We start from the raw sequence: 26,948 nt of genomic DNA, 5'->3' as shown, positions 1-26,948 counted from the left end.
TTACAACTGATCACAAACAGGAGAAATCCTGGGTATTTTACAGTTATAGGTACAGAACTTAAATATTCCAGCTTGTGATGAAAAGTGGCAATGTGGTTGCAGTGTACAATGTAAAGAAATAGCTTTGGAAAGTGAGCAGAAGTCCTCGAGAACTCTTTACTAAGAAAACAAAACAAACTCTTAATTCCTTCCTGAATTATGACCACAGGTCAGTGTTTAAAAATTCATTTAAAAACATAATTTGAACTGTGTTCAGCCTAAAAACAGTTTTATAAGATCCAGTCTGAACAGGGCAGTGTTGAGGTCCCAGTAAAAGTAAACATTTTCCATTTCTTAAAGAGGGGAAAAAAAAAAAAGTGCCACAACATGTGCAGCATAAACTTTAAATACAAAAATATTTTTCAATTGTTGGGATAATAGATCATGCATCCTGGAAAGAAGTAACAATACTGCTACTGACAGAATACCCAGTCCATATCTTTCAAGTCACGTAAGGCTTTCAAGTCACTGTGTAGCTTACCGCATATGGCTAAAAGAAGATCCAGAAAATGGCAGTCTTTGTTATGTTTTCTGGCTATTCCATGTATGTTCAGGTGTACTTTTGTGGTCTGATGAGTGTTCAAATGGAGATCTGTGTCCTAAAGGAGACCTTGAACCATAAGGAGACCTCTGATCTAATGGTGACTTTGGGCCACTACCAGAAGCTCTGTGGTCCATTTGCCAGTCTAAGTGGTACCTATAATCTCTGGAAGATTTATGATGGCTGTACTCTGAAGTGGAACGGTGATCTGAAAGTATCCTGTGGTCTGAATGGGAACGGTGATCTGAATGAGGCCGACTGTCTTTTAAACTTCCTTCCAGGTTTGACCTGTGATCTCTGCTCCTGTGGTCATCCAACTTTCTATGCTTACTATCACTATAGTATCTGAAAAGATTTACTTATATTAGTATTACTGAACACATAGTAAGAACTACAATTATGTCAATTCAGTAGAATTGCATTAGAGAAATTTCTTTGCAATTCTGCATTACTCAGAAAAGGTACTTTGGTACTTACTACAAGCATACTGCAAAACTAGGAAGGGAATTCTTAACAGATTTTACGATTGCTGAAGCAATTTACCTGCTGTCTTGTTTATAGTGATCCCAGTCTCTGTGGTCTTTTCCATTGCTGAAGGATGAATAGGACCTTTTCCTAGAGTCACTTTTATAAGCATCTCCCTGATGCCTGTCCTTATGATGATCATGGTATTGTGACAAATGTCTATCAGAAGAATAACTGTCCCTGCTGCTGTCATCATGGTTTGTATTCTCTTTCAGTCTTTCAACATCTGTTTAATAAAGCAGAGGTTATAAGGAAGTCTCATACACAATAAATTCTTTTCTTCACCAATTCAAACAGCACTTCTACCTGTCAGATTTAAAGCAATGTGAAAGTGGCATTATAATGAAACAAGATCTAAAAAATAGAAAGACAAATGCACTAATGTGAGTGAACTGAAAGAAACCTCAGAAGTAAATAGAAGGCAAGCAAGCTAGAAATATAGATATGTAGGGTTGAGAAACTAAAATTTTCCACCTTACAGACTGGAGAGGATCAGCATGGTCCAAATGAGCAGTGAATAGAGACCAGGTGCTCTAGTAGAGCAATTTTAAACAGAATAGTAGGAAGTTCCTCTCTAAGGAGAGATGGTCCTCACATGAACATCAGTTTTAGAGGTACACCTTGTTGATGAAAGGTTTTTAGTGGTATTCCTAAAATACATTATACTAATTTTAAACCCATGATAACATATTCAAGGTTTTACATAACATGATATAAAATCAAGTATTATAAGAAGGCAAGTGTGGGAGCATAGAAAAACAGCATTATTGTCAACAGTAAAAGACATCCCATATAACTGTTTGCTAACCATGTCTTCAGGGAAAATCTTTCTTATGATATGGTGACATTACAACTGCTACAAAAAGGTATAGAACCTCCAAGAAGTGTTGAGATGGCCATTCTCCCTCCTCAAAATTAAATACAAAAAAAGAATGGCCAAATAACTTGCTACTAAAACCAGTAAGTACCAAGTTCAGTCTGTGCTCAGTTGTATTTCATCAGCAAACGAGTGAAGTTACGCTAAGTCAGCCTATCCCTATGATAGCCAGCAATATGGGAGTTCTAGGAGACAGTTTTAAGCTTATTTAATTTTCCATACCATCATTTAAGATATCCAGCACAATAATGTGCTCAAAATTTCTTACCTGGATTTCTAATTACACGTGTACTCACATTGCTGCTAATATTCTGGTCACTGTGTTGCTAAAAGAGACAAATAAGAAAACTGTCATTGATAAATCCCAAAGTTGCATCTGAATTCTTCAGAAAATATCCTAAGAAACAGACTAGTTTACTATACAGTAAAATACACTTCAAATGTACTGAGTGTACTCGATTGATACTTAATAAAACAATTATAAACTTAGAATATATATTTGTATATTTAGAGAGTTTGAAAGTGTTACCTGAGATTCTTGACGTTTTTTGATTGCGTGTTTATACAGCTTGTGCAGCTTTCTGGCATCAAATTCTGTAAACTTAGAGACAAAAATCCACAAGTTTCTGAGGAAAAAGAAAGAGGTTATAATTCTTCCATATATTAGTTCTTATTGTATTATACAACAGAACATGGACTTAAACTATTTCAACAGTACTTCAGTAAACTGAAATTATTATAAAGTATGTTAGAATATTACTGTGAGAGACTGAACTGAGATCACATTCCACTGTCCATTGTCTCAAAGATTGCTGTGTGAGGAACTGAGATAAGACTCTGCCATCCATTATTGGTGTGAGGAACTGAGATCACATTCCACTGTCTATTGTGTGCGATCAACCAGGAATGTGAAGTAGGTACTTCCCCCTAACACATAATAAAAGGGGACAAAGGTAATCACTGGGGTGGCCACCCACCACCGAAGACTATGGACCCTCGGGACGCCACTGGATCCATGGTGTTGACTATCTCTCTGCACTATCTGTTCCAAATGCTTGCTTAATTTCTATCCTTTTTTCCAATCTGTCCTATTGCTACTAAATAATTATATTTTTAATAATAATATTTTTTATCACAAACAAAATATTTCTGACACTTGGTTTTATTCAGTCAGACCTTGACAATTACCTAGCTGCACAGCAAATAGTACTTAGCTGTATTTCAAGCATTTGAGAAATTAATTCCTTTAATAATTTATCATTTTCTAATATTTATTACAATGACTGCAGAATGCAAAGTGCATGAAAAGTAGTATTCTGTCAATAGAATTATTTGTGCAATTGCATAAAAACATGATGTTCAATTTGTTGTGCAAGTCTTTTGATTGTTTGAAATATGCCAGAAAACTTGAGTATTTACTACTCAGTAAAGATTCTTCCAAACTTGAAATCTCTTGCAGTATAAGAAATTTGACCTACATTCCTCATTTCCTAGATATCAGGGCCAGGATTTTTCTACAGAATTCCAAAGCCTGGTCAAAGCTTTTGAAACCAAATGAGAAACCTGAAAGAGGATGGAAGTAGCCTGGCAAAACTTTGATCCTAATCTATGCTATGAAAGAAGAAATGAAAACAAATCAACTCTTTTAGTGTCAAGAAGCCAAAACCTTAAAGACAATGCCAGATCTAAAGTCTAGAATTCTTTTAGCAAAGTTTACAGGTGGAGTGCTTAAAAGACTACAGAATACTACTAAGTGTTTAGTTCAGAAACATCTCAAGTTTGTAGGCTCAAGAAGCATCTATCTGCTCTTTCACTGTGATGATTGAAACATTATAGCTTTGGCCTAGAGGTTTGCAAAATTAGACACAACCAGCCAATGGTGTGCCAATGACATCTGTATAAGAAATACAGAATGAAACCCTTTACTAAATTCTATGTCTTATTAGACAGATGAAATACATATTTTAATAATATACATATTTTAATATGTATGGTATTGTAGCATTATTATGAATTAATATTATAGCTGCTCTACTATGGATTTCCACATGAAAAAAATATGTTTACCAAGGTGTCTTTAAGACATGGATATTGTTTTTGTATTTCAGTCCACCCTAATATTTTGAAGTAAAGCAAGTACAAACAGCAGAAATATTCTATGTTAACAACAGTCTGCAAGGAAATTAAACATTTGACTGTCATATATGGAAGTGCAGGATAGATTTGTACCCATAAAGGATTAAAGTGCACATTATCATAAAACTAACTCAAAGTGAATTAAGAATGAGACAAGGAAATCCAAATTTTCTGTAAAGAGTTAAATTCAGTTAGATTTTGTGGCCTTGTAATAGATGACATTGAAAAATAAGATATTGTAATAGATGACAGTGAGAAAGTATCTTGGGTAAATGTTTCACGATGACCAGCCAGAACTGGACTAGTGGTGGTTGGCTTAACGACAGGACTTTCCAAACTTGAAGTTCAGCCAAAGGACAAGGTGATGAAGAGGAAGATGATGAAGAAACGACCACCAGGGGTCCCAAAGACCACTACCATAATAGAGCGTGCATGCAGGAAGAATAATCTAGAAATATGATGCCATGGATAAGTAACTTCATAAATATGCATGTAATGTAATGAATATGTATAATTAACAACGATATAATCACAGTTTGTTTGATGCTCGGACGGGACACGCTAGGAGGAGCTATCCCCCATGTTCCCCAGCGCCGCAATAAAGAATACCTGCTTGTCAACTTAAAACTTTGTTGGCGAGTTCTTAACATGTTCTACAAATCAAAGAACATACCAACAAAATAAATTTATAACCCAACATTTTCCTTCTTTTTTTCTGAAGTTATCACCCCACAAATGCACAAGAACACTTAAAACTCTTCTTTCATTTTAAAACAATATATCTCTGAGTATGTTATAATAAATGTTTTTTTATAAAGACATAGTAAATATCTGATTGCATTTTAGAGTATATTTTTAAAAAGAATAAAAGATTCTGCACCTCAAAATCATTCAAGCTTCAACACACAAATTTATGATGGCATATTTTTAGCATGAATAAATAAACCCCCCCCCAAAAACCAAGCTTCAAAGTTGAAAAAGCCAGATACTTTAACGATAAAAACTCTTTTCCACAAAACATTAAATATACTCTAAATACAGTTATTTTCTGTTTGCTTTTGGTTTTAAGAAGATGACTCCACCTACTGGACAAAATGCATTGCTGTGCAAGTATGAAAAAGTGAATCCATTAAAAGCTGGAACCATTTGTAATCATCTTTTTATAAGTCTTTATTTAATACAACAGAAAAATACAAGAAAGGGAGAAGAAGAAACAAGAGAAATAATTAAAAACTATTCTGCTTAATAGAAGCTATTATGGATTTTCCTTTTTCAAGAAAAATAATACAGAATAACTTACTTCCTCCACTGTTTAATTTGTTCTGGATTTGTGTACTCCTTTAGACATTCAGTAATGTGGTCCCCAATTTTTATTAGGCACTGTCTAGTATGCTCCAGCTGTTCCCTTTCAGAAAGGCCTTTCTCTGGTCTATCCAGTTGTTTCAATGCTGCTTTGACAGGTCTCATTCTTTCTTTGCACTATAAAATGTAAGAAAGGAATACATTAATTCAAAGGAAAATAAAAGATAATAAAAATTGTAAAACATGACCCACCCTTACTGTGCTATTTATATAGGCAAAGACAGTACTGTTGTAAGCCAAATGGAAAACAAGTCTTTGCTAACAGCTCTTTTAGTTTTACTATAAGGTTACAGTTGGAAAAAGTAGTAATTTAAATCCAGTTGAAAATTTACTCCTATATGAAATCATTAGATTGCATGTAACAACTATTAAAGATTTAAGAAAGCACTAATTTAATATAAAAGATTTTCTCAGGGAAAGGAATTACTATAAATAGGTTTTACAATCATGGCTTCAATTTTCAGCACAAGTATGTAGGACAAGACTTATTTTACTTTTTAGGACATTGAAAGTGATACAAACTCAGTGTAAGGATTAAGTATGAGAATATTAAATATATTTTAAGTAGATTGCTGTGGTTCAAGTGCAGCTGGCAATTAAGTACTGTGCAGCTGCTTGCTCACCCCCTGCCACTTCCCCCCTCCCTTTGCGGGATGGGAAGGAGAACTGAAAGAATGTAAAACCTGCAGGTTGAGATAAGAACAATTCAATAACTAAAGCACAATATACTACTACTACCAATAATAATAATAATAATGGAAATAACAAGGGGAGAGAATCGAAAGCTAAAAGGGGAAAGGAAAAAAACCCCAATAAGCAGCAGTGCGTTATTGGCATAAAACCCAATAACCATCGGTGTGTTATCAGCATTATTCTCAGACTAAAGCCAGAACACAGCACTGTACCAGCTACTAGGAAGAAAATTAACCTTATTGCAGCACAAACTAGGACAGTATCCACCCCTTACTCCATACCAGTCATGTCATGCCAGGTCTCACACTTCCCACCATCACCTTTCCTGTCTTTAGACAGAGATATACATACACACACAGATATAATTCCCTTAGTCTATGGAACATCCCTACGAAAGTTCACTGCGTTCATTCAGTCCATGATTTGGGGCTCCATCGGTGATAACAGTCTTTCCGGGCAGGAAAGAGGGATGGTGTGTGGTGCTGGAATGTTGCATGCTGAAGCTTGCTCTGATTCCATCACTGCTGCACTTGTCCAGTTTTGTCAAAGTTCATTCTTCATTAATGTGGTGATCAGAAGGGAGTCAGGTTCAGATCCTCAAATCCGGAGCAGGGGGAGATGGGTGCCACGAGGCATCCAGCGCAGTAATGGGTGTATAGCCGCCATGGAAGTGACAATATCCAATGTTATACAGCATTATACAGTTCAGTTCACTGGCTATTTTCACCCAAGATTAAATCCCCTTGAGGTACACAGCAGACTTAGCAATCCTCCCGCATTAACCACCAAGTGCAACCAGGTCTTTGAGCAAAAGCAATCCACAAGTGGGTTAGCCTTTGCCCGAGGCAGGAATAAGCCAGACTCTTTTCCCCAGCAGATTCTTTGCATGCACTAGAGGAACTTTACCCTCCTCTACGGTACGTAAAAGTTTTGATTGGGCTGGGGCAGCCCTGTTGGCAGATCCCCTAGTGTTGACTTTTGCAAAATGTGTATTCCAATGTTTGAAAGTCCTACCACCCATTGCTCTCAGTGTAGTTTTTAACAGCCCATTGTACCGTTCGATTTTCCCAGAGGCTGGTGCAAGATAAGGGGATGTGATATACCCACTCGATGCCATGCTCTTTGGCCCAAGTGTCTCTAAGGTTGTTCCGGAAATGAGTCCCCTTGTCTAACTCAATTCTATCTGGGGTGTTGTGTCGCCATAAGACTTGTTTCACTAGGCCCAGGATAGTGTTCTGGGCAGTGGCGTGGGGCACAGTATATGTTTCCAGCCATCTGGTGGTTGCTTCCATCATGGTGAGCACATGGCGCTTGCCTTGGCGGGTTGGTGGGAGTATGATATAGTCAATCTGCCAGGCCTCCCCATATTTGTACTTTAGCCATAGTCCTCCATATGAGAGAGGCTTTAACCGCTTGGCCTGCTTAATTGCAGTGCGTTTCACATTCATGAATAGTGTCCATTGTTAAGTCCACCCCTCGATCACAAGCCCATCTATATGTTGCATCTCTGCCTTGATGGCCTGAGGTGTCATGGGCCCACCGGGCTAAAAATAATTCACCCTTATGTTGCCAATCTAAATCCACCTGAGCCACTTCATTCTTAGCAGCCTGATCCACCTGTTGGTTGTTCTGGTGTTCCTCAGTGGCCTGACTCTTGGGTACATGAGCATCTATGTGGCATACCTTCACCACCAGGTTCTGCACCTGGGCAGTGATATCTAGCCACAGTGCAGCAGCCCAGATGGGTTTACCTCTTGGTTGCCAGTTGCTCTGCTTCCACTGCTGCAACCACCCCCACAGGGCATTTGCCACCATCCATGAGTCACTATAGAGATAAAGTACTGGCCATTTTTCTCATTCAGCAATGTCCAAGGCCAGCTGGATGGCTTTCCCCTCTGCAAACTGACTTGATTCACCCTCTCCTTCAGCAGTTTCTGCAACTTGTCGTAGGGGACTCCATACGGCTGCATTCTGTCTCTGATATTTTCCTACAATACGGCAGGACCCATCAGTAAACAAGGCATATTGCTTCTAACTTTCTGACAGTTTGTTGTACAGTGGGGCCTCTTCAGCAGGCATCACCCCCTCCTCTGGTGACATTCCAAAATCTTTGCACTCTGGCCAGTCCATGATGACTTCTAGAATTCCTGGACGACTGGGATTTCCTATTCGAGCTCCTTGTGTCGTCAGTGAAACCCACTTACTTCACGTAGCATCAGCTGAAAAACGTGTGGAGGAGACGTTCCCTTTGAACATCCAGCCTAGTATGGGCAACCAGGGTGCCAGGAGGAGCTGTGCTTCCATACCAATCACTTCCTAAGCTTCTCAAACCCCTTCGTATTCTGCCAGTATATCTTTTTCAGTTGGAATATAGCGGGCCTCAGATCCTCTGTATCTCCAACTCCAAAATCTGAGGGGTTGACCTCGAGTCTCCCCTGGTGCTTTCTGCCAGAAGCTCCAGAAAGGACCATTCTCCCCAGCTGTGGTGCAGAGCATATATTTCACATCTTGCACTGTCAGGAATGTTCCAATGGCTACTGCATGAACTATCTCTTGTCATTGCTCAGGGCCCCATTTGAAATCATTCTTCTTCCAGGTCATGTTATAGAGAGGACTTACAATCAGACTGTAATTTGGGATGTGCATTCTCCAGAACCCCACAACACCTAAGAAAGCTTGTGTTTCTTTCATATTAGTTGGTGGAGGCATTGCTGTTATTTTGTTGATCACAGCCACTGGGATCTGATGATGTCCATCTTGCCATTTTCTTCCTAAAAACTGGATGTCCTGTGCAGGTCCCCTGACCTTACTTTGTTTTATAGAAAAAATGGCTTTCAGAAGCATTTGGATTATTTTCTTCTCTTTCTCAAAAACTTCTGCTGTATCACCACACACAATGATGTCAACAAGGTATTGCACATATTCTGGAGCTTCCCCCTGAGTACTGAACGCCCCTCCAAATAAAAGCAAAATGTGGCCAAAGGGACTGAGAAAAATGAATTGGCAATATCACTTGTGGCATACCACTTGGCTGCCTTTGACTCCAGTTCATATTGAAGTTCTAGCGTGTCCAGTAAGGCAGCACTCAATGGTGGTGTGACTTCGTTCAGGCCACGATAGTCTACTGTTAGTCTCCACTCTCCATTAGACTTTTGCACTGGCCATATGGGGCTATTAAAGGGTGAGCGGGTCCTCCTGATCACTCCTTGGCTCTCCAGTCTACGGATCAGCTTATGGATGGGAATCAGGAAGTCTTGGTTGGTGCAATATTGCCACCGGTGCACTGTTGTGTTCTTCGACCTTCAGCAACCCCACAACAGAAGGGTTCTCTGAGAGACCAGGAAATGTGGACAGCTGCTTAATTTCCTCCATCTCTAAGGCAGCTATACCAAAAGCCCATTGGTACCCTTTTGGGTCTTTGAAGTACCCTCTCCTGAAATATTCTCTCCTGAAAGAGTAAAGAATGTAAAGAACTGAAAACCTGCAGGTTGAGCTAAGAACAGTTTAATAAGTAAAATAAAATATAGTGATAATAGAAAGAATACCAATAATAACAATAATGATAATAATAGGAAAAAAAGACAAGAAATGAAAGCTAAGAAAACACAAGTGATGCACAATACAATTGCTCACCACCCACTGACCGATACCCAGCCCAACCCGAGCAGCGATCACTCCCTTCCAGATAACATTCCCTAATTTATATACCGAGCATGACGTGCTGTGGTATGGAATATCCCTTTGGCTAGTTTGGGTCAGGTGTCCTGTCTCTGCTTCCTCTGGGCTTCTTGTGCCCCTCCTCATTGGCAGAGCATGAGAGACTGAAACGTCTTTGATCAGGGTAAGTGCTACTTAGCAACAACTAAAACATCAGTGTGTTATCAGCATTATTCCCAAACTAAAGCCAAAACACAGCACTGTACCAGCTACGAGGAAGAAAATGAACTCTATCCCAGCTGAAACCAGGATGAGATACTTTCTGAAACAATTAAACTTGGCATTCAACACAGGATCAGCATTCTTACTCTGAGCAGTTTATAAACCCTAATTCTATCCAGATACTGACAGAAACTGAGATATCTACGATAAAGTTACTTTAGCTGTGGCTAAATTAGTAACAGTGATGACAACATAGATGTACCCATAGATATATTTCATATGTGCATTCTTGAATTTTCACACAAACATGTTAATAGTAAATGCAGATAAACCAGTTAGCATATTTTAAATTATAGACACTTGCTTGGCAATACCTTTCACAGAATCATTAGGGTTGGAAGGGACCTCTGGAAATCACCTATTCCAACCCCCCTGCCAAAGCGGGGCCACCTAGGGCAGGTTACACAGGAACACATCCAGGAGGGTTTTGAATGTCTAAAGAGGGAGAATCCACAAGCCCCCTGGGCAGCCTGTTCTGGTGCTCTGCCACCCTCAACCCAGAGAAGTTCTTCCTCATGTTGAGGTGAAACTTTTTGTGTTGTAGTTTATGGCCATTGCTCCTCGTCCTCTCATTGGGCACCACTGAAAAGAGTCTGGCACCATCCTTCTGGCACCTGCCTTTCATATATTTATATGCATTAATGAGATCCCCTCTCGGTCTTCTCTAGACTAAAACAGGCCCAGCTCTCACAATCTCTCCTCCTAAGAAAGATGCTCCAGACCTCTGATCATCCTTGTGGCCCTCCGCTGGACCCTCTCCAGTAGCTCCTTGCCTTTCCTGTACTGAGGAGCTCAGAACTGGACACAGTAGTCCAGATGTGGCCTCACCAGGGTTGCGTAGAGGGGGAGGATCACCTCCGTCAACCTGCTGGCCACACTCCTCCCCATGCACCCCAGGATACTATTGACCTTCCTGGCCACAAGGGCACACTGCAGGCTCAGTCAACTTATCATCTACCAATACTCTCAGATCATTCTCAGCTGAACTGCTCTCTAGTAGGTCAGCCCCCAACCTGTACTAGTAATTGGGGTTCTTTCTCCCCAGGTGCAGTACCATACACTTGCCCTTGTTGAACTTCATTAGGTTTCTCTCCTCCCAATTCTCCAGCCTATCAAGGTCCCACTGAATGGCAGCACAGCCTTCAGGTGTATCAACCACTCCCCCCAGCTTCGTATCATCAGCAAACTTGCTGAGGGTACATTCTATCCCTTTGTCTAAGTTGTTGATAAACAAGTTGAATAAGACTGGACCTAGTATTGATCCCTGGGGAACACCAATGACTACAGGCCTCCAACTGGATTCTACTACACTGATGTGTGAACTCTGCCATTCAGCCAGTTTTTGATCCACTTCACTGTCCATTCATCTAACCCACATTTCCTAAGCTTGCCTATGAGGAGGTTATGGGAGACAGTGTCAAAAGCCTTGCTGAAGTCAAGGTAGATGACATCCACTGCTCTCCCCTCGTTGACCCATCCTACCATATCATCATAAAAGGCTATCAGATTGGTCAAGCAAGATTTACCCTTAGTGAATCCATGCTGACTACTCCTGATGACCTTCTCTTCTACATGTGTGGTAATGACCTCCAGAATGACCTGTCCCATCACCTTTCCAGGGATGGAGGTGAGGCTGACTGGACAGTAGTTTCCCAGGTTCTCCTTCTTGCTGTTTTTGAAAATGGGAGTAACATTTGCCTTCCTCCAATCATCGGGCACCTCTCATTCTCCATGATTTCTCAAAGATGATGGAGAGCGGCAGAGCAACAATACCTGCCAGCTCCCTCAGCACCCTTGGGTGCATCCCATCAGGGCCCATGGATTTATGGGTGTTAATTCTGTCTAGCTGATCTCTAACCCAACCCTCTATGACCAGGGCGAAGTCTTCCTTTCTCCGGCTTTCGTCTCTTACCTCTGATTTCTGGGACTCCTGAGAGCCATCCTCAGCAGTAAAGACTGAGGCAAAGAAGGCATTCAGTAATTCCACCTTCTCTGTGTCTTCTGTTACCAGGACACCCACCTGATTCAGCAGCGGCCCCACATTTTCCCTCATCTTCCTTTTGCTGCTGATATACTTGTAGAAGCTCTTCTTGTCCTTGATGTCCTTTGACAGGCTCTAAGTGGGCCTTGGCCTTCCTTGTCATATCCCTGCATACCCTGATGATGTTCCTATAGTCCTCCCACACGGCCTGTCCCTTTTTCCACTTCTCATAAATTTCTTTCTGTGTTTGAGATTAACTAGGAGCTCCCTGCTCATCCATGCAGGTCTCCTGCCCCCTTTGCTTGATTTCTTCATCACGGGTATACACTGGTCTTGAGCTTGGAGGAAGTGGTGTTTAAATATCAACCAGCTCTCTTGGACTCCCTTCTCTTCTAGAGCCCTATCCCATGGGATTCCTCTAAGTAGGTCTTTGAAGAGGCTGATGTTAGCTCTCGGGAAGTTTAAGGTTCAAATCCTGCTTACTGATTTGCTTCCCCCACGCAGGATCCTGAGTTCCACCATCTCATGATCACTACAGCCAAGGCTGCCCCCAAGCTTTTCGTCTTCAACCAGTTCCCTCTTGATTTGTTACTCCTAGGCCCAGCAACATACCTTTCCTCCTTGGCTCCTCTACTACTTGTAACAAAAAGTTATCTTCGATGATCTGCAAGAACTTCCCGGACTGTGTGTGCTGGGCCGTGTTGTCCCTCCAAGAAATATCTGGGTGGTTTAAGTCCTTAGACTTAAAACCTTAGGTTTTAAGACCTTAGGCCCACTGTAGGAGAGGATCAGGTTCGAGACCATCTTAAGAACCTGAACATGCACAAGTCCATGGGACCTGATGAAATCCATCCACGGGTCCTGAAGGAGCTGGCGAATGAAGTTGCTAAGCCACTGTCCATCATATTTGAAAAATTGTGGCAGTCAGGTGAAGTTCCCGATGACTGGAAGAAGGGTAATATAACCCCCATTTTCAAGAAGGGGAAAATGGAAGACCCGGGGAACTACAGACCAGTCAGTCTCACCTCTGTGCCTGGCAAAATCTTGGAGCAGATTCTCCTGGAAAGCGTGCTAAGGCACATGAAAAACAACGAGGTGGTTGGTGACAGCCAACATGGCTTCACTAAGGGGAAATCCTGCCTGACCAATTTGGTGGCCCTCTATGATGGGGCTACGGAACTGATGGACAGGGGCAGAGCAGTTGACGTCATCTACCTGGACTTGCGCAAAGCGTTTGACACTGTCCCACACGACATCCTTGTCTCTAAATTGGAGACATCAATTTGATAGATGGACCACTTGGTGGATAAAGAACTGGCTCGATGGCCGCACGCAAACAGTTGTGGTCAACAGCTCAATGTCCAGTCGGAAAACAGTAATGAGTGGTGTCCCTCAGGGATGGGTGTTGGGACCGATCCTGTTCAACATCTTTGTTGGTGACATGGACAGTGGGATTGAGTGCGCCCTCAGCAAGTTTGTCGACAACACCAAGCTGTGTGGTTCAGTTGATACGCTGGAGGGAAGGGATGCCATCCAGAGGGACCTTGACACGCTTGAGAGGTGGGCTGATGCCAACCTTATGAAGTTCAACCAAGCCAAGTGCAATGTCCTACACCTGGGTCAGGGCAATCCCAGGCATAGCTACAGGTTGGGCAGAGAAGAGATTCAGAGCAGCCCTGCAGAGAAGGACTTGGGGGTGTTGGTTGATGAGAAGCTTAACATGAGCCGGCAGTGTGTGCCTGCAGCCCAGAAACCAACCATATCCTGGGCTGCATCAAAAGAAGCGTGACCAGCAGGTCGAAGGAGGTGATCCTGCCCCTCTACTCTGCTCTCGTGAGACCTCACTTGGAGTACTGTGTACAGTTCTGGTGTCCTCAACATAAAAAGGACATGGAGCTGTTGGAGCGAGTCCAGAGGAGGGCCACGAGGATGATAAGAGGGCTGGAGCACCTCCTGTATGAAGACAGGCTGAGAAAGTTGGGGCTGTTCAGCCTGGAGAAGAGAAGGCTGCATGGAGACCTCATAGCAGCCTTCCAGTATCTGAAGGGGGCCTATAAGGATGCCAGAGAGGGACTCTTCCTTAGGGACTGTAGTGGTAGGACAAGGGGTAATGGGTTCAGGCTTAAACAGGGGAAGCTTAGGTTAGATATAAGGAAGAAGTTCTTTACAGTGAGGGTGGTGAGGCACTGGAATGGGTTGCCCAAGGAAGTTGTGAATGCTCCATCCCTGGCAGTGTTCAAGGACAGGTTGGATGGAGTCTTGGGTGACATGGTTTAGTGTGTGGTGTCCCTGCCCATGGCAGGGGGGTTGGAACTAGATGATCTTAAGGTCCTTTCCAACCCTAACTATTCTATGATTCTATGATTCTAAGTCCCCCAGGAGAACCAGGGCCTTGGACTGTGAGGCTTTTTCCAGCTGCCCATAGAAGGCCTCATCAACTTCCTCCTCCCGATCAGGTGGCCTATAGTAAACACCCACAACAGTGTCTCCCATATTAGCCTCTCCGTTAATTCTCACCCATAAACTCCCAACTTATCACATTCAATCACAGTGGTAAGGTAGACAGATGAAGTGCATAGTTTTACCTGTCCCAAGTTAGACAAGAAGTTAAATGAGTTTGCCTCAACAACCCACAGCAGTAATTTCCATTTGAAAAGGTAAACATGCTAATTAGATTGCATTTGACCATGGCATAATGATGAATATACCTTCCAGAATAGATTTGTTCCTTCCTCTGTCTAATGCAACAAGTCTGTAATACTTCAAGCGCAACTTTGAAACTTCATTTCTCTTGTTAGCTTACAAAGAACAACGAGGTATTTGATAAGGCCCAGCCAGACACTACAGCAACTGCATTAAAATTAATTCATTTTTGTCCTTTAAGAAGCAGTATCCACGAATTATTCTTGAGGACGGATCTTCACAGTCTGTATTTTAAAACTATTCAGCGCACAGACAACTAGACAAATGCTCTTCGCTATACTGCAAAAATGCAATAAAATAGAACTGCTGATTTTAGTATAGTGTTGATAAACCTTCACAGATCTAAGCTTTTACTGGCAAGAGATATCTGTGTTATAAAGCCTAATAGCAGAATCAAGAACATCAGAAATTGTGTTCATTTAGAATATCAAGTGTAAAAAAAGTTATCAACAAGGGGCATACCACACTGAATGTCTTCTGATCCAGTTCTTCAGATTCTTCAGATATAGGAACTGGTTCACTAGTTGCAGTAATATGAACTGGAATATCCAACAATGAAACCTTTTTAATTTTTTCTTTATTTTCAGATTTTATTTCATTTACCTAAGAACAAAACATGAAAATGTATCTGATAAGCAAACCTTATTTTGGGGCTGGAATTATACTGTAATTAGGCAATCACTGTAATTACTGCATTCTCTTCAATAACAAGAAAAATTTCTGACATTCAGTGACAGCACCTTTTATTTTCTCTCTCCGAGGGATAGGGGAGAATGGACAAGTTTCTTGCACCCCTTGTACTCTCAGTCCCACTAAGCTATGCATCTTAAAGAGGTAATTTCCCATTTCAGTTGCCTGCCCTTAGAGTTACAAGTGGCAAAAATAAAACTTCAAATGATGCAAACGATTTCAATGAAATGAGAGCTGTAAAGTAAATAAATGATTTAAAATACCTTTTCTACTCAGAATCATTCACAGAAACCTGTTGGCCTTTTCTAGTACTTTATAAGAAAAATAAACCTAGTTACCTTTTCATCCTTTACTTCTTTTTCTTTCTGTGTGGATTCTTTTAATTTGTTTTCTCTCTTTTCTTTAATATTTTTTAATTCTTTCTTATCCTCTTTTTCTTTTTTCTCCCTTTTCAAATCCCTCTTATTTTCTTTTTCCTTTGTCTCTCTTTTTTCGTCAGCTTCCTTTTTTATACTAATATCTGGCTCAGGTTTTTCTTCATTTTCTTCTGCTTTTATTTTTTTATGATGTGGATGTTTCACTGTAACAATCTCATTCTGCAATACACAAGCATATATGTAATCAAATTGATTTCCTAACTATACAAGTTTTGTAACCATCAGATTAAAATGTACTTTTTATCTGTGCGTGATCTCTTTAGACTTAGGTTTAACACCTATCAAATGGAGCTGGATGCAGTTGTGAAACAAAATGAGGACTATTCACTCATTTCCTTGATGTGACACAAAACAAGTACTGATTGGGCAGGGGTAATGGGAGGTGTGAGAAATTAAGTCCATTTAACTTTCAAATCCCCGAAGAAATCTGCCCCTGTAAAAGGTAGTTAAGCTGCAAAGAGCTAAAAGCAATAAGGAAGTAGGCATCACAAGACTGAGATGATTTTTCAGGGCATGGCTATGATTAAAGACCTGTGTTCTGGTTAGCTTTGTTCCAGTAACCTTTTACTGACCACAAATTAAACATTCACAGTTACAGGAAAAGGGAACATAGTTCCGACTTTCTTTTTTCCAGAGGTGTTCTGAAGAATCTGCTGTTCTTTCAACTACTTCAAAACCAGAAAATTAGGTGCAACACGGCCCCTGAATGTCATCTGTTTTTTATTGTTGTTTTGTTTTTTTTTTCTCTCTAGTGGTTTCTGCTGTGTGATAAATTTAAATAAACGACCCAACAAAAACAGAGGACTGAAGGAATACATCATAAAAACATAACAAAGAAGTGGTCTATTAGTATAATGAAAACCCTGAGATAAAAAGAAGCATTTACTTGTATGTCTCAAAACATCAATTATTCATGATGTTCTTTCTAATCAAGCTTGATTTTTTTTCCTGAGCCTGAACTAAAGTTGCTACCTGAAGAATCATTATCAGTAGTAATAATGGATTAGTCAGAAACATTAGATTTATTTTCAGATGTTATATTAAAAATTGTATTTCTAGCAGATACAATGCTCAAGTCTTCAAAGAATATTGAAATTGCATAATGTCACTTGTAATTGGGTGACAACTTTATTTTATGATATCATAATTTGGAAAACTAATCATAATGTCTGAGCTACAGGCTTATCATTAAAATAGATATAATCTTCCATGTGATTATATTGATGCAATATTAACTGCCACAGAAGGAGGATGCCATTCAAGTGCTTCAATTTTATTAAGTCAAACAGAAGATCAAAAAGAAAGAGCATTACTAATAGAAGCAACTGAATAGCCATCTTTACCATATGAATGATGTTTACCTCGTTATCCTCATCATCTTCATCAGATTTTTCTGAGGGTGGTGATGAGGAGTCACTTTTTATTTCTTCTTTAATTTTTGCAGCCTTTGTTGCTCTATTCTTCTTAGTTCTTGTTTTCCTCCTCTTTAAATTGCCCTGAATGAAAATTAGTACCTTTAGTATGTCAACCAACAAGTGTCTTTGAACCACAGTTTCAGAAAAAGATTTGGTTTTTATGTTAAAGAAAGCATTAATTTTATTTATTGCCACTAATGACCACCACTTTTCTCAGGACTGGAGACTGAGCCTAATGCAACAGTAGAGAATATATACAAATAAGAGAGAATAAGCCAATATTAAACTTGCAATTCACTCCTTGAGTTAGTCTCATATAATATAATTAGCAATACAGAGAAAAATTACACAAAGCAAAGAAGAGCAGAAGTAAGAATAAAACAAGTATCTATCTGCTGACATGCCCATAAACATTATGTTATCTCAGTACTGAATATCAAGCTTTACTTACTACACCGGTAAGTCTTTGCACTTCTTTTCTTGCAAGGTCTTTATTCAGTAATTTAATGAGGTAATCTGCACGGGTCTGTAACTGCTTGGCCTGGGGTTTCTTATCTGGATCATCAGGTAAAATCTGAGAAGAGCAATGGTAGTATCAACTAAAAGTACACATTATCAAATTAGGAAGCTGCTAGTCTTGAGCACTGGGAACAGAAAAAGCTGAATTAAAGAAAAAGGTAAAAAACCAATCCAACTATAACTGACCTATATGCCAACATGCTTCAAGGAATGAAGTATTTCTTAAATGTTTTATTTTTTCCCCCAAACACACAAATAATGTAGTCTTGGAAATGGTCTCACAAAGTTTACAAGAAACTAGCCTCAGATTTTTGTTTCCACTCTCATAGTTTATCTAAAAAATGCAGAGCTCCTGTATTACTGTCATCCGCAGGTCTCCTAGCTCTGCTTTGTGCTTCTAAATGCATTAACTCATTACCACAGGATATTTCAGAAGCCAAAAATATAAATTAGTGGTTTCCTAAAACAAGCAACTAAATGGAAGGCGGGGGCAGGATATCATTAAACAGCTTTGTATACAACCCTGGCTCCTCAAATCCCAAAGTTACAGGTTGTTGGCAATGTCATTGAGTTTGCTTCACTCCAGTCTTTCCCTAAATGTTTCTCACTACTTCTAAGCAGCCATTGCGCTAATTCTAGTCTGATGAGTATAGCTATTCTCATGTTGCGAATGAGTTTCAAGCAAAGAAACCAGGGATAGGAAAACCAAAGTAAAACCCCAAAACAACCTTCCCTCCAAAAGATCAAGAATAAAATTAACAAAACTAGAGCATTTAAACTAGGGAAGCAAAAGATAGAAGAGAAAGAACCCAAGTGAGAGAGATCCAAATAAATAGAAATACAGAAACATAACAGGCTCTAAGAAGGCATACTTCAACTGAATACACAAAATCTTGAAATCTAATAATTTACCAGGATACAAAGGAGTACAACTGACCTAACTTCTGTGCAATTTCAGTTATCATAAAATAAGCTCTTTCAATAATTGTTCTTATTAGTATTATTACCTAAATAAAAAAAAAAAAAAAAAAATCCTTGATGAAATTTTGTAGATGACATACCTTCTGTGTCAAACTGAGATCAGGGTCCATTTTTATCATTTCCCAGCTGCCATAGCCATACTCATAGATACCTATTAACAGATTGGAATCATCTTCCTTACACCAATCTATATCGAAATGAGCTGCCTTAGTGTGGCATGGGATGACATATCTAGTAGAAATAAATTACAAAAATAAATGAGCGATCTTCTCAACCTTAGCAAGGGAGAGGGGAACATGCCATACAATACCTTTTTCTTTCTTCTGGATCTGAAGGAATGGATTTGTGCAATGGTGCCAACTCTTCTTCATGAGAGATGACTAGCTTTGCATTCACCTGCACTCCTGATATTCGGAATGTTGGGCCTTTAACTTTCCCAAGTCTACCCCCTTAAAATAAAGGACCAAATTATTAAAATATTTAGCCACTATGTGTATCTTATATACAAACACAAAGAAAAAAAAGTTTGATGCTATTGCAGCAGATGTTCAATTATAGTAAAAGACTTTTTTTCTTAATCAAATGCTTTAATTAATCTCCAGAATCTCAAGGTCTTCCAGATAATAATAGAAGACTAATTTTAAATTTCACAGTAAAGCAAAAAATGCTGCATTCTACTGCGATGATTCACTTAGGGAAAGGGGGACAATAAACAAAACTAAAAAGTCTTATTACTATAATAATTTTTTCTAAATCACCTAGCACGCTAACACTTTGTTAATCTTTTCCCCAACACTATTGTTTTGTTATAATCAGAGTGCAAGAATTATTCAGATCTCTTGACACTTTTTATTCCTCTCCTCCACCCCCCAAACACACTTTACCTGCTCTTTCTTGTCCAAAGGAATTGTCGTTTAAAGCCTTAATGCATCCATTATGTACAAGTTCTCCCAGACGTCTAAGGTCCATCTCAGATTTATCAACTAGCTCAGCATCTCTAGCTATAGCATCTAACCTGTAAGAAAACAAATATGTTTTTACAGTTCTAAAACTTTAGTATTATGAATGACTCCTTCAGATTTTGAAACTAGAGAAGTGAACATGTAATTTATCATTCACCCACACTTGCTATGCTGTGTACAATTTTGATCCATGCAGTTAAAAGCAGCTATAGAAAAGAATATAGAAACTATAAAAAAGGGTGCTTCACATAGAGGACAATACAACAGGAACTATAAAGGTCCCTAACTATACAGTTTTAAGTTACATTACTACAGATTCTTTCAAATAGACAAGGAACTATATAGGCTATAAATACTATTAAAGAGAATGAAGGTGGGAAATTATTCTCAAAATACAGAGTAATACAGAAAGCTTAAAATAAGAACTGACAATGAGAAAAATGCAAAACTAGCAGTTAGTCTGTTGAAAGCCTATGGCTTTATCCATTCTATTAAACAAGAAAACTGAACAATTGTCAGTAATGCAGATTGAACAAGACAGTACGTGAAGTATAAAAAAAACCCCAAGCAGTCTTACAAAATTTAAAGATTTGTTGAACTGGCTGTCTACATACATACCATGTATGAAGAAAGGAAAAAAAAAATTAAATTCATGTTATAGTCAAGGCAATAGATTAAGCACACTATTTTCTCTTCAGCCTAAGGTTTCTTGGTGCACTGTTCTAATTTTAATGAAAACAAAGTTCCAAGTTGCTATACAAATATAATCAAATAAGTTTACCTTTCAAGTGGGCCACCAAATTTTTTGTAACTCTTGATAAATCTAGTAACAGAAAATAATTTTGCAGTTAAAAAATGTATGCTTAATTACACTGGTTTTAAAAATGTATTTGTAAAGTCTTATTACAAGGCTATGTGGACAATGCAAAGAAAATAAGAACTAGAGAGCAGGACAGCTTAGTATGTCAATATAACCCACATTTAAAGCCAGTTCTATTTGGTTTAATAACTGATGTAAATAAAACAATAGAAGATATAGAATTTATTTCAAAAATTACTAATTAGTTTCACAAGACAAAGGATTCAGCAATGTGATGTGTCTAATCATAAAAATCGAATGTGGATTTACAGTAAATTGAGAGATCAGAGATTATGTTAGGCCTCTCATAATAAAGAGGAGCTAGCTACAACTTTAAGGTGATTTTAAGACTTAAGAAAACATAACATGAAAGATAAAGGAATGCAAGCACAATACCCCTGACAAAAGCAGCAAACCATTATATGTTAGATGAAAAGGAAACAAGGGTGTTTAAGGCCATTTATATAATCAAACATACTTTATAAGCTTTACATTATTTTAGAGAAGCATGAATGCTTGAATTCCAGAAGCAAAGTAGCATTTCACAAACCAAGAAAAGTAAAGCAAAATAATTTCTCCTCCTTCTACCAAAGAAGCATTTTTAGCACCAAATATTGATGGGACCAGCTGTACAGATTCATTTATGTACTAGTTTTCATTTAGATAAAGTTAATTTTCTTCAGAGCACCATACCTGCTAGTATGCTTTGGATTTGTGACCAAAGCAGTGTTGCTAACACAGGGATGTTTTCGTTATTGCTGAGCAGTGCTTACACAGAGTCAAGGCCTTTTCTGCTCCTCACACCATCCCACCAGCAAGTAGGCTGGGGGTACACAAGAAGTTGGGAGGGGACACAGCCAAGACAGCTGACCCCAACTGACCCAAGGGATATTCCACACCACATGATGTCATGCTCAGCAATATAAAGCTGGGGGAAGAAGGAGGGAGAGGGGACGTTTGGTGTTATGGCATCTGTCTTCCCAAGTAACTGCTATGCATGATGAAGCCCTGCTTTCTGGGAATTACCTGCCTGCTAATGGGAAGTAGTGAATGAATTCCTTGTTTTCCTTTGCCTATTAAACTATCTTTATCTCAACCCACAACTTTTTTTCTCATTTTTACCCTTCTGATTCTCTCCCCAATCCCTCTGGGGGAGATTGAACGAGCAGCTGTGTAGTGCTTAGCTGCCTACCAAGGTTAAACCACAACAACTTATCAAAATTGATTATTTTTTTCTTTTAGTTTTAAAAATCATTATATAACATTAATTCAATTACAATGGCAAGAAAATTAAAACAAAACAAAACTCACTGAATCTTTTGTAGGTATTTCCACAAAAACGTGTCTATTGTTTCTTCAACTACAGTTTTTAGGTTAAATGATGGGAATTACAATATTTTGTTTGTGGGGTTAAAAAAAAAGCTCACCCATTTTAGAAACTGAAACTGTTTTTTAAAATCACTGACTTCAGGGGATGCAGGAAGAATAATACCTATTAAAAGACTGCAAAACAACTGAGAACATTTTTCGAACTAAATGTTCAAATTCTGGACATAACAGTTCCTTATGTCAGCACCCCAAACTACAGAGTAAAGCCTTAAACGCCTAGAATAAAACTTTTTAACTAAGTTCAGGATAAATAGACTGTTTTCCATATTTTCAAACTCTAAAATGATAAAAAAATGTTTTGTCCCTTTAAACATGCACATCCCCGCACATCTTACCGCCTAATCTCTGCATCGCTAAATCCTTTAATATTTTCTCGAGGAATAGTTCGTGGTCGTCCACGTTTTCTTGGTCGTTTTCTTTCTGAGATGGAGTCACTATCAGATCCGGAATATCTTCTGCTCCTACTGTGTCTCCTTTCACTTCCATTAAAGCTGATCTGGAATTTCAGATTAAGTAGTTCAAAGCTATGTGACTAAAACATTTTTTTTATGTGTTATCTAGCCTGTCAAAAATGAAGGAGGGAGTGGTTGTGGGGGGTGTCATGTGAAAATCACCCAACCCAAAAGTACAAGCCAAAAGAATAGCAATGAAAAAACAAACCAACCACCACCAACAACAAAAATCAAAGTTAGCTGGTCAAAACCCAGAGATACCTGTTTTGCACAGTTTCTCATCCTTGGGAGCATATATATTTCTTCGAGCTCTTTTTGTCTTTCCTCCTCTTCTATTCGTCGCCGCTGGGCTTCTGGAATGATTTCTTCCCAGTTTCTTAAATTTTGTTCTGGTTCCAACTCAATGTCATCTTCATCCATATTGGAAAAGTTAGCAACCTTATGTATTGGAACATATGTATTTTCACCAAATTAATACATGATTTTATTCAAACAAAGAGTCCGTAATCAGTATTTTAGGAAAACTTAGTTCGGAATGGCATAGTTCATTTATTTATATATACACAAAATGTACACATATAAAATGCTTCATGAAGCACTGTCTCTAATGAAAGTATTTTCATATATGAAATGCACACACTCCATGCAACATGGCTGAATATAAAGATGAGAATCTAAAACAGAAGCACTATGAAATGCCTCCCCAATAGTTGTGATTATTATTTACTTCCTTCAAAGCAGAAAGCAAGTCTAACCGAATGCCTGAGTTAATATGAAAGTATAATAATATAGAAATCACAATATATTGCAAATGAATGATTAGGAAAGTGATTTAGTACTCTACTGATCTAAAAAAAGTCCTGCACTGCTTTAAACAAAAACAAGCAAAAACACACCACACACATCAAACCTAAACAACAACAACAAGAAGATCCACCACGCCACCCCCCCATACCATCACACACAATTTGGACCCACTTAATATTTTAAGTGTTATCCAGTTAAGCATTCTTTGGCATTCACATTTACATGGGGACTGAAAGGAATTTCTAAAAGTCATAAACTAAGAAATCCAAACTTTATTCTCTGTTTTCAGAAGTACCACTTCTGAAAGTGCTAAGTGGTGCTTAACAGCATAAAGCATTAAATGAAAAACAGCCCTCCTCAGTATTGTAACAACTAAATCAAAGACTAATGTATTTGTAAATCTCTTTCTTATTTTGTTAGGAAAATACATTATGCATTTTTAAATGTTTGCACTGGAAGTAATTACCCCGTATAGGTGAAAAGACATTCTTTGCCAGAGTTGAGTTGTTGCACCCATTTCATAAGAATGAAGATGAATAGGAACAGAGCAATACCTTGAACTGTGAAAGCAACTCATCTCCTACGGTTATTGGGCCTGGCTCATTTTCTCGAGTTTCAGCCCTCTTCAGGATTTCATCTATATCCATTTCCTGAAACAGAAGTTTCTCTTTACAACAAAACAATTCATACGTATTTGTAGTTTCTTTGTCCATCAAGTGTAGATGAAGTATTCCATTTACCTGAGGCTCCTCTTCTTCCCCTTCAGGTTCTTTAAAAAGTTCCTCAGCACCAAACTTCAAAATTGCTGATAATTCTTCCTTATTAAAAGGTGTTGAGCTGAAATACAGAAAGTTTCAGATAAACACTTTAATTTAGTGAACTTTTTGAAATGACTATAACCCTGAGTCAATCAAACTTCCTTTTGACTTAAATAAAAGCTATATTTAATATGTAAAAAAATATGTACAAAGACAATATATTTTGCAGTCTTTACTTACATAACTCCTTACCACGTATTTTTTGCTTTTTATTAACTAAGTGAAATGACTTGCATTTTTTACTCAAATAGTCAGGTATACTTAAGCATAAATTAATATGAAAGAATAAACAAATATACCTGGAAGGAGTAGAGCCTGTATGTAGTACAGTTTTCCCTGTAGTGTCCATTCTCTGAATTACTAAGTGATCTAACACCATCTTTTTCTTGGCTCTTTCAAGAATATCTTCTTCTACCGATCCTTTTGTGACTAGCCGATAAATATTAACCTATACATTATAAAAAAAGGCTTTATTTACATGCTCATAAATTGAGCAACAACAGGGAGAAAAGTTAGTTGTGATTACAAATCTTCTAAATCTTATTGAACTAGTATTTCATATATGAAACCAGTCAATCATGTTACCACAGTCTCTATATAAATTATTTAAAAAACTAAAAGAAATTCTTAGACCTCCCCTCTTTAAACTTCTGTGATTAGGCACGAGCATGGCCACGAGGAAATGTGTTATTACTTATTACTATTTGAAGTCTTTTGCAAGAAAGAAACCCAAAGAGAACTACAAAGTATTTAACTTTAAGTAAAATGGATGCGCCTGAAATACAGCAGTTACTTTCTAGAATGACATGATGCAAATGAATGTGGGACAAGTTCACAACTCTTCTCCCTACCCGTCCATATACTATGGCCACCATGCAATCTCTCCATATAGGGAGTTTCTTAATTTTTTTTTAAAAGGCAAATTAGCATTATTAACATTTTTTAGAAATTCTTGGCAAATATTACTTATTCTCAAAATACATGAGGACTGCAATGGCCCAGACAGACAGCTTATGGCTACCATATGAAATCCTCCTTCAAGTTTGGAGCTTAAAAGACAAATCTGCATACCTGTTTCTTCTGTCCAATCCTATGAGCTCTAGCCTGTGCTTGCAGATCATTCTGTGGATTCCAGTCAGAATCAAATATTACTACAGTGTCAGCAGATGCCAAATTTATACCTAATCCTCCAGCTCTGGTAGACAGCAAAAAGCAGAAGTCCTGAAATTATAAAACAATAAATAGCTTTATATATATAAGCTATAATATTCTTCAAGGAACCAATATGACACTTCTTTATTATATGCTCTGTGGAGCAGACTATGAACTCATACAATTCTTTAAGTATGTCATAAATATATGTTAGACTTGTAATGCAATAAGGTGCTTGTCATGGCTAGAGCCAGTAGATCACTATTAGAATAGAATAGACTAGATGATTTCAGCTGGAAGGAACCTACATCGATCATCTAATCCAACTGCCTGACCACTTCAGGGTGGACCAAAAGTTAAAGTATGTTATGAAGGGCATTGTCCAAATGCCTCTTAAAAACTGACAGGCTTGGGGCATCAACTATCAACTATCTCCAGCGTTTGACCACCCTCTCGGTAAAGAAATGCTTCCTAATGTCAAGTCTGAACCTCCCCTGGTGCAGCTTTGAACCATTCCCACGTGTTCTGTCACAGGATACCAGGGAGAAGAGATCAGCACTTCCTTCTCCACTTCCCCTCCTCAGGAAGCTGTAGAGCACAATGAGGTCGCCCCTCAGCCTCCTTTTCTCCAAACTAGACAAACCCAGAGTCCTTAGCCACTCCTCATAGGACATGCCTTCCAGCCCTTCCACCAGCTTTGTTGCCCTCCTCTGGATGCATTCTAGGACCTTCACATGGAATATCTCTTTGCTTAGTTTGGGTCATCTGCCTGGTTATGTCCCCTCCCAACCTCTTGTGCACTGCCCAATCTATTCACTGGGGGGGGGACAGAGTGAGAAACAGAGAAGGCCTTGACACTATGCAAACACTGTCCAGCAATAGCTAACACACTGGTGTGTTATTAATATTGTTCTGTCACAAATCTAAAACACAGCACCATACGAGCTGCTATAAAGACAATTAACTCCAGCCCAGCTAGACCCACTATAAGTATAAAGCAAACTGATATAAATTATTGACTTCTCTGTGGTTTAAAGGAAGCAGCATCCTAGAAGATGAGCAAAAGCCACTTGGGGAGAAAAAACCCAAGCAAAACACTGGCCAAAAATACAATCCCCCTTGTTGTTAAGCCTTATGTGTGCTCAAGTCTCTCTGGTTTTTTGTTAAGAAAAAAATAAGGTGTTCTGACAGGGTCAATGCTCTTCAACATATTCATAAAAAATATGAAAATGAGATGAGCATGAGCAATGGGGTGACAAAGTCTGCAGATGATACGGAGTTATTCAGGGACAACTACAAAGGACTACAGAAGTATCTTATGACAGGCAATAAAAAGCATATGAAATTAAATATAAAGTGAAATATAGAAAATAAATTTGAGTTTTAAATACAGCAAAAGGTAATAGCAAGCCATTACTGCTCAGGAATGAGTCCTCGGATTTGTCATTGATATTTTCATTAATATTGTAGCTCAGTAATAGCAAAAAAAACAAAGTATGGCTTTTTATTGATTATTAGGAAATAAATAGAGAATATAACAGGAAATAATTTTATTGCTGCACAACTCCATCATTTGCCGCTATTCTTTAATACAGTGTGAAGTTTGGATCCCCCCTTCATCTTAAAAACTGTACAGTACAACTACAAGGATTCCAGAAAAAGGTGATGATG

At 38.7% G+C, this 26,948-nt stretch overlaps 1 protein-coding gene across 1 annotated transcript in view; it reads right to left on the bottom strand.

Moving 5' to 3' along the window:
* Positions 1-216: 216 nt before the first annotated feature.
* The window catches only part of LOC115601761 (chromodomain-helicase-DNA-binding protein 1-like), a 95,487-nt gene continuing 68,755 nt past the window's right edge, over positions 217-26,948 (bottom strand). Inside the window, exons 19-37 of the mRNA XM_030472143.1 lie at positions 25,197-25,346; positions 24,425-24,573; positions 24,048-24,144; positions 23,862-23,957; positions 22,762-22,938; positions 22,384-22,544; positions 20,582-20,623; positions 19,723-19,853; positions 19,149-19,287; positions 18,919-19,069; positions 17,790-17,912; positions 17,285-17,419; positions 15,825-16,082; positions 15,259-15,399; positions 5,419-5,597; positions 2,512-2,608; positions 2,251-2,308; positions 1,124-1,331; positions 217-925 (exon numbers count right to left, since the gene is read on the bottom strand). Coding sequence (XP_030328003.1) covers positions 562-925; positions 1,124-1,331; positions 2,251-2,308; positions 2,512-2,608; positions 5,419-5,597; positions 15,259-15,399; positions 15,825-16,082; positions 17,285-17,419; positions 17,790-17,912; positions 18,919-19,069; positions 19,149-19,287; positions 19,723-19,853; positions 20,582-20,623; positions 22,384-22,544; positions 22,762-22,938; positions 23,862-23,957; positions 24,048-24,144; positions 24,425-24,573; positions 25,197-25,346 — 2,856 coding nt within the window. The 3' untranslated portion in view covers positions 217-561. The remainder of the gene's footprint in view (positions 926-1,123; positions 1,332-2,250; positions 2,309-2,511; positions 2,609-5,418; positions 5,598-15,258; positions 15,400-15,824; positions 16,083-17,284; positions 17,420-17,789; positions 17,913-18,918; positions 19,070-19,148; positions 19,288-19,722; positions 19,854-20,581; positions 20,624-22,383; positions 22,545-22,761; positions 22,939-23,861; positions 23,958-24,047; positions 24,145-24,424; positions 24,574-25,196; positions 25,347-26,948) is intronic.

This window comes from Strigops habroptila, chromosome W (assembly GCF_004027225.2).
Source record: "Strigops habroptila isolate Jane chromosome W, bStrHab1.2.pri, whole genome shotgun sequence".
In the NCBI taxonomy this organism is placed as follows: Eukaryota; Metazoa; Chordata; class Aves; order Psittaciformes; family Psittacidae; genus Strigops; species Strigops habroptila.
This window is presented reverse-complemented; position numbering and strand designations above follow the sequence as displayed.